At 34.5% G+C, this 13,565-nt stretch overlaps 1 protein-coding gene across 10 annotated transcripts in view; it reads right to left on the bottom strand.

Annotated features, from left to right (window-relative positions):
- The window catches only part of RAPGEF2 (Rap guanine nucleotide exchange factor 2), a 239,177-nt gene that overhangs the window by 15,503 nt on the left and 210,109 nt on the right, over positions 1-13,565 (bottom strand). For all 10 annotated transcript variants that reach the window (XM_045552193.1, XM_045552194.1, XM_045552192.1 and 7 more), the window contains 10 exons: positions 11,246-11,398; positions 10,532-10,696; positions 9,464-9,571; positions 9,161-9,364; positions 8,951-9,059; positions 8,251-8,497; positions 4,338-4,495; positions 3,484-3,724; positions 1,127-1,510; positions 13-224 (listed from right to left, as the gene is read on the bottom strand). In XM_045552193.1, coding sequence (XP_045408149.1) covers positions 13-224; positions 1,127-1,510; positions 3,484-3,724; positions 4,338-4,495; positions 8,251-8,497; positions 8,951-9,059; positions 9,161-9,364; positions 9,464-9,571; positions 10,532-10,696; positions 11,246-11,398 — 1,981 coding nt within the window. The remainder of the gene's footprint in view (positions 1-12; positions 225-1,126; positions 1,511-3,483; positions 3,725-4,337; positions 4,496-8,250; positions 8,498-8,950; positions 9,060-9,160; positions 9,365-9,463; positions 9,572-10,531; positions 10,697-11,245; positions 11,399-13,565) is intronic.

Raw genomic sequence — 13,565 nt, 5'->3', positions numbered from 1 at the left:
CCTTATATTTACCTTCGTGAAGGAATGTGAGATCTTTCTTGATAACTGGGAAGAGAGGGATTATGGGGGGTTGTAGGTTTTGACTATTGAGGACATTGCGATACTTTGCCATGTTTCTGGAGGGATCAAATAGGTCTTGGAGATCTTGAAATAGCTTTTCGTATTTATTGGGAAGTTTTTCCCAGGTCGTTCGCAGTCTTGCCACTGGTGCCAGGTTTAGACCACTGAGAGGAGGAAAAAAAAAAAGTGGTCTACAATTAAATGATCTCTTATGAAATGAAGGGAGTAAACTAGTGTACAGATTAAGTACTGACATATAACACCTCTGCAAGTGTGCTTTATATACATAACAATTTACAGAAGGAGGCATAAGAAACTCGCAAGGAGAATTCTGGGTAACAAGAATGGCTGATGGAGGTAGAGCCAGGGTCAAGCCAAGGGGTTTTATTCTTCTCTTCCCTTTGTTCCCTCCTCATCTGGCTCAGAACCACTAGAATATACGTACTGATGCTTTGTCTCCGTACACACAGCAGTACGTGGCCGACAGCAGCCATTTGATAAAACAAACTGGGCAAATATCCTACGGTATCAAAATAAAACAAAAGCTCTGATAGCAATGAGAGCATAGCCAAACTCTCACAGAGAAAATGACTACGTTAATAATCATGCTTAACATCAATATAGCTAATTGTTTCCATTCGTACTTTCTTCCAAGCTCAATCTAAGGACTTAAAAGAGAAGAAAATTAACATTTATTAGGCATCTGCTTTGTGCTGTCTGATGGAACTCCACATACATCATATCGTTTAATCTTCTTGACAATTCTTTGGGGTACTGTTATTTTATAGAGAAATAAAATGGTGTTCAGAGAAGTTCAAATTATTTGCCCAAGGTCACAGAGCTAAAAAAAAAAAAAAAAAGTGGGAGATATAGATTTTTCTGGGCTACAAATCAGCATATGACAGGTTTTAAACTAAGGATTAGATTACATTCAGAGAAAAAGAATTGTTCATTATGAATCCATTAAAACCTACTGCATTTATACTAATTATGTGGTGTTACTAGATTGATACTTATTTTAAATCTGTAAACTGAATTCAGTCTTAAGAAAAGTATGCTCTCCTACCTGATGATTGCAAACATTGAGTTAAAATTCTTGCACTCCCTACAGTGCAGTGCTATCTTGATGAAATGCTTAATGATCTTCATCCGCTTCAGCTGGTTTGTCTCTCTCAGAATTTCAGATGCTACCCAGAATGTTTCCTGGTTAATGACTTCTTCAAATTTCTTCAGGTTGGCACAGCCGGTCTTTGATTGGAGTTTAAATAAATCATCTATGTATTCAGTAGGTTCAATGTTGCGGAACAGTTCAAAATTGCGCATAGAGAGCTGCGTGGCCACTTCAACCGTGCTGAGCTGAAGTAGGGAAATCTGGCTCTCTCTCAATAGCTCCTGGGCATCTTCGTCCGAACAGAGTGTTTCTGTTTCCATGTTGTTTTTCAGATAATACCTATGCAAACCAGAAACATACCAGATTTAAAGCCTGAGCAACAGTCTCATGATATTCCTGGAAAGAAGAATGCTACTTTTTGCGGAAAGTTTGAGAGAACACCGCATTGAATGATGTAAGGGCTCTGTTCAAAAAAGGCAGAGAGTGCAGGTGCTGTCTGAGTGGCCACGTCATAGAACCACCTATCCCGAAGTCGGTGATGGAAACAAACAGATCACATGGCATTTCATTTGTACCAGGTTTAATTCCTTTTCTTCCTTTCCGTTCCATTCTTGCTTTCTAAATTATATTATCTTTTTGGCTAAAAATGACAGAAAATAGCTACAGCTTGTATTTTCAACTTAAATGAGGGAATAGGACCGATAGCAGGACGCAGGAAAGTTCAGGCACAGGTCATCACTCTATTTTCCCATGGTGAAGAGAGAATCTGTGATTCCTGATGGGTCCAAATTGGATGAATCCAACTTTACTTAATCTAGATTTTCACGAAAACCCTATGTGTAAGTGGAGCAGGTATAATCCCTATTTTTCAGAATAAGAAATGGAGGCTCCTAAAGATTAATGGCTAGTTATTGCCAGTGCCGGAACAAGAACTCAGGGCTGGTGCTCCTATCTTTTTCTAAACAACTGGTTGAAAATAGCATTCAGATATTTGCCTTGTAATTTTTTTTTGGGGGGGGGAGGGTTGGTAGATGTTTTTTCTAAGCCAAATTCCATAAATGAAGAAACCACAGAAACAGAATGAGCACAGTGGGGGTCTAGTTAAACTGGTGTGGTTTTTTTTGTTATTTTTTTTTTGCATAATTCACCAAGGCAAATATTTATGATGGAAAACATACACCTGTCATAAATTCACAGATTTAATGTTCTCCATTTTGGTTACTCATGAGGCCAATGACATGGACCCATCTAAGATTTTCTTGAGAAATGAATGTGAACCATGAATCCACAGCTCAATGGAGATGTAGAACTCTATCACAGTTACAGATATATCAATGTATATTCAAATGATAATTGAGAAAAACTAACCTACTAAAACAAAACAATCTGATTGTATTTGGAAATAAGAATAAAGAATAATAAGGAAATTATAGTTGATAGCAAGAAAACAGAAGTTTTGAATGAATGAAATAAAATACATAATATGAAAAAGTACAATGAAACACTGCATAAGAAAAACAAAAAAATATGATTTATAGAACTACATAATTTTTGTCAGTGTAGAATCTAGTCACTATATGAGAGCCAAAACTTAACTATTTTATTTTGCAACTTTCATTTATTGTGATTTGAGGATGAAACTACATACATCTAACAATGGAAATAACATTCACAAGAATGACAAAATCAGGTACAATGTGTTCTTGCAAGTAACATGTGTGATATAAGCACTTATGCAGCAAAGGATCCAGCTCTGTAGCAACCAAAGTGTGGTTTCAGAGTTAAGATGCGTATTTCATAGTGTGGTACGTAGTAATAGGCAGTCTTAGCCCTAAACCACCTTGTCATAGATGTCTCTGACTAAACAAATGAAGCTCCTAGAAAAGTTAGGTATGCACGAGCAAATGGTACTAGAATATTATTAGAAAATGTGTCTGTGAACGTACATATTTCCGAGGAGAAGGCAGCATCAGGGTTTACCTGTGACTTTACATTAAGCTTACTCGACCATTGTACTAGGTCAGTATCCTAAAGTACAACCTTGAGAAGCTACTGCTTGCACTTTGGGAGTCAGTAACAACTTTCAGGTCACAGTGTCCTTGAACAAGTTCTTAGAGGATCTTTGTCAGGGTCAGTAGTGGACTGTGTGCATTTACTTTGATACAGCAATTTTTGGTGAAAAGGAAAAAAAACTTTTTAATCTGCAGGGGCACTTATTCATTTAAGATACCCTTTAAAAGTGTTTATCTCTTAGACTTTGATGTGGGTTTGAAGAGTGGGTGAAGAAATCCAGTAAGATAGACAATGTATACCTTCCACTCAGTTGTATTCTATCAGCAAGTTTGGAAAGCTGATCTGGAAGTCTTCTCTGTTTGATTACTCCCTCGGGTGTGACAGAGACCTCACATAGCGAATATTGGTCCGGGGTAGCAGTAACGGCAAACTCCCTGATAGCCTGCATGACCACCTCCTTCGCTGTAGTGTCCTTACTGATCATGATGTATCGGCTCTGCTGGTCAGCCTTAAAAACCCTTAGTACTTGATCTGGCAAGTCTGGGTGAAAGAAAAGTCACACATAAGTAGAAAGGAGTTTAATATATGGTAATGCAATTAAACGGAGTCATCTGGGGGGGAACCCAAAAAACTTCCCTAAAAAAGGTAATGCTGACATTTCACCTCTCCCTTACTGTAGCTGTCTTAATAGATTAAATTAAGAACACGTCTTCCATCTTCCCCTATAAATAACTGAATGATCTACAGACAACTGCAAACACATCAGTATACAACAGCAGCACATAAGACTGTCATGTTGGTATCAAAAAAACACAATTTAAATCTAGAGTAAATCTTTATTATATTGAAAAACCCGTTAAGTTGACCTAAAATATACCTTTTACTTTATTTACTGGATAAGACTTAGTAATAACTGCATGGTATGTTTTATCTTCATTTTATGAAACAGGAAACAAGTTCAGAGAGATTAATTTGCCCATGGCCATATCAAAATAGTCTGCAGAATATAAAAAGAACTGTTTCCAACTGCTTGAAATTTAGGGTTCATCTTGACTCTGGGCATCTGATATAATCCATGCCAAACCAAGAGAGAGACGTATAGCATTACCATTATGTTAGAAGGGGAAACAAAAGAAGTATTGGTGATGCTTACCGGGAGTAGCACTAAAATCTAAAATGCGATGATGTGACTGCAATAAATCAGGATTACTGGATGATAAGGTCCCACTGACAGGCAGTGCAGTTGGGATGTGCTTTGTCTGCCTTAATCCTACTATGCTGTCATCTTGAGACTGACCAATCCCAATATCACTGAACAAAGAGGAAAATTAGAAAATAAATTATCAGTAAGTTAAAGTGCTATAAGGTATCACCATATAAAGACACAGACCATAAACAAACCATATTCTATAAAACTTGCAATTAATGTAAAAGTCATTAATAAATCTGGTTGAAAATTGTAAAAGCAACTACTATTTAAATGTATCCAATTTGTTTTGCTGTTTCTTAAGTATACAGTATGTTTCTCTATAACCTATTTTTTAACTAGATAATCCATAATAAATATTAGTAGCTTCTTAGAGAAATGTATTCAACAAAATGTAAGTTCTAGCTTCTCACAAAAATGGATTTAAGAAAAAAAGCATGTTACAAAGAATGCATTTAGTTGCTCTCAACTGATAGTTCCGCATCAGAATGATAAATGGTTTTAGAATTTCATCTTCAAGACCTGAAGAAATTGAGTAAAATGAAAAGACGGAAAAAATCCAAACTGTCCTAATTTTATTCTCCATTGTTTTAGAGGGAAAAAATGAGATCACTATGGAGTCAAACGTAAGGATACCCTGACACAGACATTATTTCTTAATTATACACAGCATAAAAAAGCAGTGGTTCATGATGACATTTCCTAGTATCAAAGAAAAGGCAATGGAAAATCCAATGACTCACTTTTAATTCCCTCCTCAAAATTTCTAGTTACACATTTAAATTCCCAGAGAAATACTAGTTGATAGATACTAATTCATTTCCATTTATGAAACACCTGTTACTGTGAACAACTCTTGAAACATGATTTAATAGTACATAAAAATCATTTCTAGTTTTGAAGGGTCACTGTTTCTTGATCAAGCAAAATAATAAGCATACACACACAAAAACAACTAGATCACAAGCACATGGTTATAGTTCTGACTAGTTTCTATAAACACCTTGAAATAAGAAGAAAATTATACTGAGGTTGGGATTTAAACTAAGGCATAAATAAAATGAAGACATTTAATATTTATTATGCTTTCATACATTAGGGCTTGATCATAATACCTACTATTTTGAGTGGTTGTGCTAAAAAAAAAAAAACGTAGCCACATTCCTTCTCTTTACTTTTTATGGAAAATGGAAATTATAGAGGCAAATAAGCAAGGACAAGAACTTTCTTTTAAAGTCAAGACATAAATTAAAATCAAGTCTATTGACTTATTCCTTCTCTCCTTTGGGTTCAGCAGTCTTTCTCTCCAGCATCTTAACTTCTGTAATACTGATGAGGTTTGAGAGAGAAAACAAAACAAAACAAAAAAACCCAGCAGTATATTACATCTAGATTTCTTTGACTTACTAGTTTAGCAGCTTTGTAAAAAAAATTTTTTTTCATAAACACATTGATTTCTAGAAAAGCTTAAGTAGTAGCTAGTATTAAACCAAGTCTATTACCAATATAATGGATCCCACAGTTTACTGAGCCTTCCTTTAAATATATTATATTAGTTTTTTCAACGTCAATCTAACTAATTGTCTTTAATTTTCCCTTGTCTAGCTTTTGAGTATCTCTTTAGAGAGATGTATTTAGATACATACAGAACAAAATTATACATAGTATTCTCATGCAGTGTGCCTTGCCAACATCCTGTGCTGTGGATAGATTACATCCCAGTTCTTATATGTCACATTCTATTAATACTTGCCAGGGTCATGGTGACTTTTTTTTTTTCCAAGGTTCACATTTAACTCTTGGTCAAGTGTGACTCTAAGATCTTTTTTTGTTATTGTGCTGCTAATAATTCTGCATTTAGGTAAGTTTTTTTTCATCCATTTAAAAATAAATTTTTCTTCAAGAAGGGTCATTTTAAAAATCGAATCCTATTTTCTGTAAATGCCAGCTGCCCTAATCCGTTGTCTCTTAGGAACTTACTCAATATAAACATACTCTTGAGGTTATAAATAAAACCATCATACTCATTCCTCATCCTTAGGACTCTGCAACAGAAGTCTTCCTTAGCCGATACAAAACTACCAATCATTACTCTATAGTTCAATGGGGACAACACAAGTTTGACACTTAGCCCATTAGTAATATATTTTAAATCATATCTCTCTAATCTGTGGATTAAAAGTTTATCTAACATGGAATTTTTTCTTTTTCGAGACAGGGTCTCACTCTGTTGCCCAGGCTAGAGTGCAATGGTACAACCTCAAACTCCTGGGCTCAGATGATCCTCCTGCCTCAGCCTCCCGAGGAGCTGAGACTACAGGTGCACACCATCACGCTTGGCTAATTGTTTAAAATATATTTTGTAGAGATGGGGTCTTGCTACATTGCCCAGGCTGGTCTCAAACTCCTGGCCTCAAGCAATATCCCTGCCTTGGCCTCCCAAAGTGCTAGGATCACAGGTGTGAGCCACCATGCCCAGCCTAAAATTAAAGTTTTTTAAAAAGAAAAAGAAATGCTTGATGTAGTCCTGAATGTCTGTATCTACTACTTCTCTTTAGACTTACTAAATTATCAAAGAAAGAAATTAACCTATATGTTTTCAAGTTATCTCGTGTGTGTGTGTGTGTGTGTGCGTGCGCGCGCACGCGTGCACACGTACATGTCCGTGTGTGTGAATTTTATTTTATTTTTCTTAGAAACAAAGTCTTGCTCTGTCCCCTAGGCTAGAGCGCAGTGGCTTGATCATAGCTCACTGTAACCTGAAACTTGTGAGTTTTCAAGCGATCCTCCCACCTTGACTATAGTTGTGTGCCACAAGGTCTCCCTATGTTGCCCAAGCTGGTCTTGAACTCCTGACCTCAAACGATCCTTCTGCCTCAGCCTCCCAAAGTGCTGGGATTACAGGCATGAGCCACCATGCCCATCCTCTCTTATATCATTGTAGTTTGAGGAATATATAATTAAATGTGGCATATTGAGTTACTTAACACTAAAAAAAGTTGACAGGCTGGGTGTGGTGGTTCATGCCTGTAATCCCAGCACTTTGGGAGGTCAAGGCTGGAGGCTCACTTGAGGCCATGAGTTCAAGACCAGCCTGGATTGCAGAGTACAACTGGGTCTCAAAAAACCCAAAAAAACAACAAAACAAAACACGGGCTGATGGTAACTGAGTTTTTAATGAAACATCCCTAGACTCAAGAAGAAGCTAAAATGAAGAAGTAAACAAATAAGCAAAGCTAAAAAAGTATCAAGAGACACCTGCAACTTTGTCTAGCTTAAGCTTCTGGCACAAATAAATAGCCAAGAAGAAACTCAAGAATACACCTGACATTCTGACTATAGTGTTGTCCAGAAAGAATGCAAGTAGTTCTGTGCTTGGTTGCTGATGTCTTGGCAACAGCTAAATAACTGAAAATAGAAGAGTGAGGGGGAAAAGAGAGCGGCAGGGATGAACAATGACAACTGGATGAAGCAATGATTTGAATGGTAAAGAGCAGATGCTGATGGTAGAGAAGATACCCAGAAACAATGATACAGTAGCAAAAACAATTCTAAATATTCCTGGGGCACAGAGAAGGCAAACACACACTTACACTTTTTAAAAAGTCCAGATGAGGAAAAAAGTAGTTCAAATGGGGAAGTGCTAAACTATCTCTAATGAAGATTGGGAGTGGGCAATTAAGTAGCAAAAATGGGATTAAAACTATCTTGATTGTTTAATATTACCTCTCTAAGATAGCTCAGCCATAAAAGCTTAAAATACTTAGCGGACTCATGCAAAACATTAATTACATCACTACCTTTGTGCATCGTTTTAACACAATAAAATAATGTACAGAAAATTTACACAGACACTCACTTATATGGTTTCTGTGGTAAGATACTGATCCGAGTCTTGTCGAGTATCTTTTTTAGCTTGTTCCTTCCTCCAACGGTGTTGGCTTTACTTTTCTTATTCACTTTTTCAAGTCCTATCACCTGTTCCACATCTACAGCAAGATCTGGAATGGAGTAGCGGCTGGCCTTTTTGATGTCACCAATTTTAGGAAGGTGAGGGGCACCATTTCTTTTCTCTTCTGACAGTCTTGTTAGAAGTTCCTTAAATACTAAAATAAATAGAAATACCACAAGGTGCTAATTCTAAGAAATCTAAAGAACTCCAAAGCAATGGTGGACTTAGAAATGTATGAGAAGCACAGACTTTGGCTATCAAAATTGCAATCCTGTAGACAAACACGACTGCTGTAAATAAATGACACCAAGAATCTGCTTTGCACATTGCTCTATCGGAATAAGTTTAAAAAATACTATATGCTTTAATCTATAGGTACTTTAGTATTTATCAGTAAAAGATTTCATTTATCAATAAAAACATTAAAAATAACTTTTATGGTCTTCAATGAGATTTTTACTTGGATCTAATCTATGCATTTTACTATAGTTTGTTCTTATGTTTGAAATATTACCTATAAAAATGACTTTTTTTTAATACAATAACTAAATGTAAAAAAAAAAAAAAAGACCAAGAGGAGAAAATGAAAGTAGGTAACAGTGCTTACCAAATAAATTGGTTTTCACAGTGATAGATAAATGTGTGTTATTTCTAAGAATCTCCATAGCTTTTGACAGCTGAATATTTTCAAAGTTTTGACCATTTACTTCTAGTATCTAAAAATGAAATTATAAAATTAATGTCAGTATCACAACGAACTAAAGGAAAACAAAGACCCCAAAATTCACCCTTAAATCTGGATTTAGAAACAGCGTACCTGATCTCCACGTTTCAAGCCTGCTTCACTTGCTTTGCTACCTGAATCTACACTGTCAACAAAGATTCCAAATCCCTTCTCAGAGCCTCCTAGTAAGATAAAAGGCAAAGGAGATTCTCGGGATGGTTTTGTTAATGTCATCAATCTTCTTTTTGCTTTAGCTGCGCACGCAATATTTAACAGCCTTAGATGTCCACCCATTTTCTGTAAGAGTTCAGAAAGAGTGGTGTCAATTCAAAGACAGGATGAATAAATGAAATTAAAGCTGATTTCTTGTTGGAAAAAAAAACCCACAAATATTACCTCTCTTTCCAGGTTATTTTCAAATTCTTCTAAAAATCGAGTCATTGCAGGGTCTCCTTCAAAGTCATTGAAGTGATTATTCACCCACAATAATACTACCCGTGTAACCTGAAAAATCAATTATTTTCAATAAGTTTTCATCTCTTCATAGTGGGGAAAATGTGATTACAGTCATTTCAAAAAAGATATCTAACTTTCAATTTACCTAATACTACTGAAAATAACAATAAAACCTTCAATAAGCATTTTATTTATGTACAAAGATGACCTCCTGAAAATATATATTTATACTTTGAATGCAGACTATGTTGTTTTGCCAGGAAGGGTTCAGAATCTGTGAAAGTATTTAACTTACATCTTGCTTTACTTTTAAAACACATTTGAAACAGATCAAAATAAAAGCAAAGGTATAATAAAATCAAGTCAGGTTAATACAAAAGAAGACAGAAACTAAAAAATAAAGGTAGAAGAACAAACTAGACAAAGAGAATGAATAGTATTAAAAAGCCTAGAAAGATCTCTAAGGGAATAGGTTGTAAAAGGAAGGAGATAAGACTATGTAATTTATCATCCAATCTGGCCTTGACAGAGCTCTCCAGAGCTGCTAAAGATGGCCTCTAGTCTCCTTAAAATTATATTGCTGGAGCCTACAGGCAGCATTGGCTGTCATGAAATGCTGCTTTCGTGCCAATTTAAAAATTGTAACTTTTATCTGGTGTCCACTGACTGTCTACCAAACCAGAGAATGCAGATTCCCATGGAATCCAGATATTTGGTTATCTTTTAACATATTCCCAATACAATTAAAGTTTAGGAATTTGGTGTCCAATTTATTGGCCTTGGTATTTAAAGAAAAAAAGACATTTCTAGGGCTGAACTTAGAAATGTATAATAAAAACTAATATTTGTATCACCTTATTTATTTTTTTTTTTTTGCTTAAAAAATACAGTCTTGTATTAAATTAATCTGAATATAACTCATGGAACAAAAAAAATATACATTAAAGGTATCTTCAGGTTTACATTTTAATATTTCATATTTAAGAGCCAAAACAATATAGTTCCAACCTTATCCCTGAGGCTCGGGTCATTAAACCACTCCAACAACTTTTTGCCCACTTCCATTGGGCTAGAAAGAAAAGTCCTGTAGGTCAGCAGGAAGTCTTCTATGAATGTTGGATCTACTACTGAATGCTCTTCCACCAAATGCATCGTTAACCTTTCTGAGGTGCCCTGTAACAAATCAAAGGTTTAATCACTACCCCGAATATTTAACATTTATATGGTATCTTGATTTCAAACCTTCAAAATAAAATGAACTAGGTAGCAACACAGATAATAATTAATACAACTATTCATCAGGAAATATGAAGTTTTTTTGTAACTGATAACCTTTAACAGATACTATGCTTAAAAATGAAAAAAAAATCAGGAGGTCAGGAGTTCGAGACCAGCCTGGGTTACACAACAAGACCTTGTCTCTACAAAAAAAAAAAAAAAAAAAAAATTAAAAAGTTTGCCAGGCGTGGTGGCGCATGCCTACAGTCATAGCTATTCAGGAGGCTTAGGCAGGAGATTGCTTAAAGCTAGGAGTTTGAGGTTGCAGTGAGCTATGATCCTGCCTCTGCACTCTAGCCCAGGCAACGAGCAAGACACTGTCTCAAAATATAAATAAATAAATTAAACAAAATAAAACAAAAAATGACAAAAACCTGAATTGCCACAAGTGATACTACCAAAAAAATCCCTTTCCATGGGAAGAGGGGTGGTTCTTTGTCTTACCTTGATGACAATGTGTCCCTTTCTTGTTCCAGTTCGATCAAGTTCTCGGTGTTCTTTCACCATAACAATCTCTCCTTCCTCTTCAACTTTTTGCATGTTCTTTTCCACTTGGTTGAGAATACGGCAATAATCTTGCTGGGCTATGCAGACGAACTGGAATAACACATAAGTCACATGTTAATGATAAAGTGCTTGCAAAAGACCTAGCAGTACTAATAATTCAGTGTTTTAATTATTTAAAACTGACATTTTTCCCTGTCTTTCTCATACTTTCTAAATTAATGCAGTAATGAACTTTAATCAGACTTCTCTACTTTTAATGCACTTCTTCCTTGGTCAAGAAAAGTTTCACTTTTAGAATATTTATATGTATTTTACATTCAAAATCCTAACAATTGTAAAACTCAGAAGAGAAAATTAGAAGAGTCCTTTTTCATGCTCTTTTCCGTTAAAAACACTGAGAGGGGGGTGGGGGGAGAGGAACCCTAGGAGGACAGATACAAAAACTTAATTATCATTTAGTAAATTTTAAAAATTTAAAGATTTTAAAAGCAACTTTAAATAAGAATGGTTTTTAATAAAAAATACATTCAAAGATATCTAATGGAGTGGATACATAAATTTGCTAGCTATATTGATGAGACACCATTTTAGAAAGCATGTTGAGGGAAGGTTACAAAATCAGCCACATATTTGTTATAACTTCAAATCATTAAGGATAATCATTGCTCTTAAAGAAAAATTTAATAATATTCATATTAATTAATCCCTCCTTCACGACCCCAAATATTAAAAAATTCAGAGCTTAGGACAAACCATTCAAATAATTACATTTCCTAGTATTTTTAAAGAAAGTTAAGAATGAATTATAGAAACCACTTACTACTCAAATTAACCAGAGGCCAGTAAGGAGATAAGAACAGACACTTCAACAAATAAAAATTATTTTCCTTAAATTTTGAATAATTTATTCTGATTTAAGAAATCATTTGGGAATGGAAATAATTATGGCATTTCTTTTCCTCCTTTAGTATGAAGAAGATGAAAAATAAGGAGGTAGTTAAATTAGATTGTACATAAGATAAAATATGATGCAACCACCTCAAATCATGTAGAACTCTGGCTTTAATGATCCTATTACATTTTTTTAAAAGATACAATACTAAATATTGTAATAATAGTCATAATGACAAGAACATCATCATCATAATCACATCATATTATAGTAGCCATGCAGGAACTTACTCAATTTGTTCTCCTAGTCATACCATGAGGAAGGTACTACTATCCCTGCCGTACAGATGAAGAAACAGCCTCCTAATCCCATGCTGGCTAAGGTTTTAAAAACTTATACATGCACACACAAAATTTTGGAGGGAATGTTAATATTATTTCTGAGCAATGCAAATTATGGGCAATTTTCCTTTTATTTAATGTACTTTTCTATATTTTCCATACTTTCTGCATAATCAATAGTTTTTTTAAGAAGTAGCACAGCAGGTCATAAGAGAAACAGCATATTGCAATATCAAGTTTCTCCCACTGAGTTGGCTGACATAATCTCATTAATTTTTCTATTAAGCATTTAGAATCAAAAAGTTTAAGATTCAAAAAGGCTTTTTTGTACATTATTATGCATAGTTTAATTAAATTTTTAAAATACCTTTTTAAAAAACCCATTTCCATAACACTGACCACAGGCATGTATGTTTTCAAAAATATGATCCTTAGTCTCTTAACTTAAAATTATCTTTATTTCTACTTATAGAGCAGCAAAATTGTTCCCCAAATATGTATAGGAGATTTAGAAAGGTTTTATCACCAAATAATTTTAGGTGTTCTTTCTTACATTCAGTTTCAGCGAACATAATTAAATCATCATTTCTCATTTATCCTCTAAAAAAGAAATATATCCCAGAGTTCAAATGAATAAGTAGATAAATAAATGGAAAAAATGCTTTTTAAAGAGAAATATACTAAAATTAATTTTCTTGACTAAAGACTTTAAAGAAATTAGAATAAATTTGATTTGAAATTCTTGGTGTCTAGACAGACATTTTGGCATTTCTTCTGTAGCAAACTGAAATATCATCCAAAAAGAAAAAACGATTCCAAACTGAATTTCTAATATGGCCATACAGAACTAGTATCTAAAAAGAAATAAATTTTAGTTGAAAATATTTATCTTTTTAACATAGCAACTTATTTTTTTCTTTAAGAAATCTGTAGATCTAACATGAAATTCACAGGTAAAATTTAATTTTAACTGGTATGATGAAGTCTGTTGAAAAATCTGCGAATTGTTTTAGTGAGGTTTTAG

This window comes from Lemur catta, chromosome 5, assembly GCF_020740605.2.
Source record: "Lemur catta isolate mLemCat1 chromosome 5, mLemCat1.pri, whole genome shotgun sequence".
In the NCBI taxonomy this organism is placed as follows: Eukaryota; Metazoa; Chordata; class Mammalia; order Primates; family Lemuridae; genus Lemur; species Lemur catta.
This window is presented reverse-complemented; position numbering and strand designations above follow the sequence as displayed.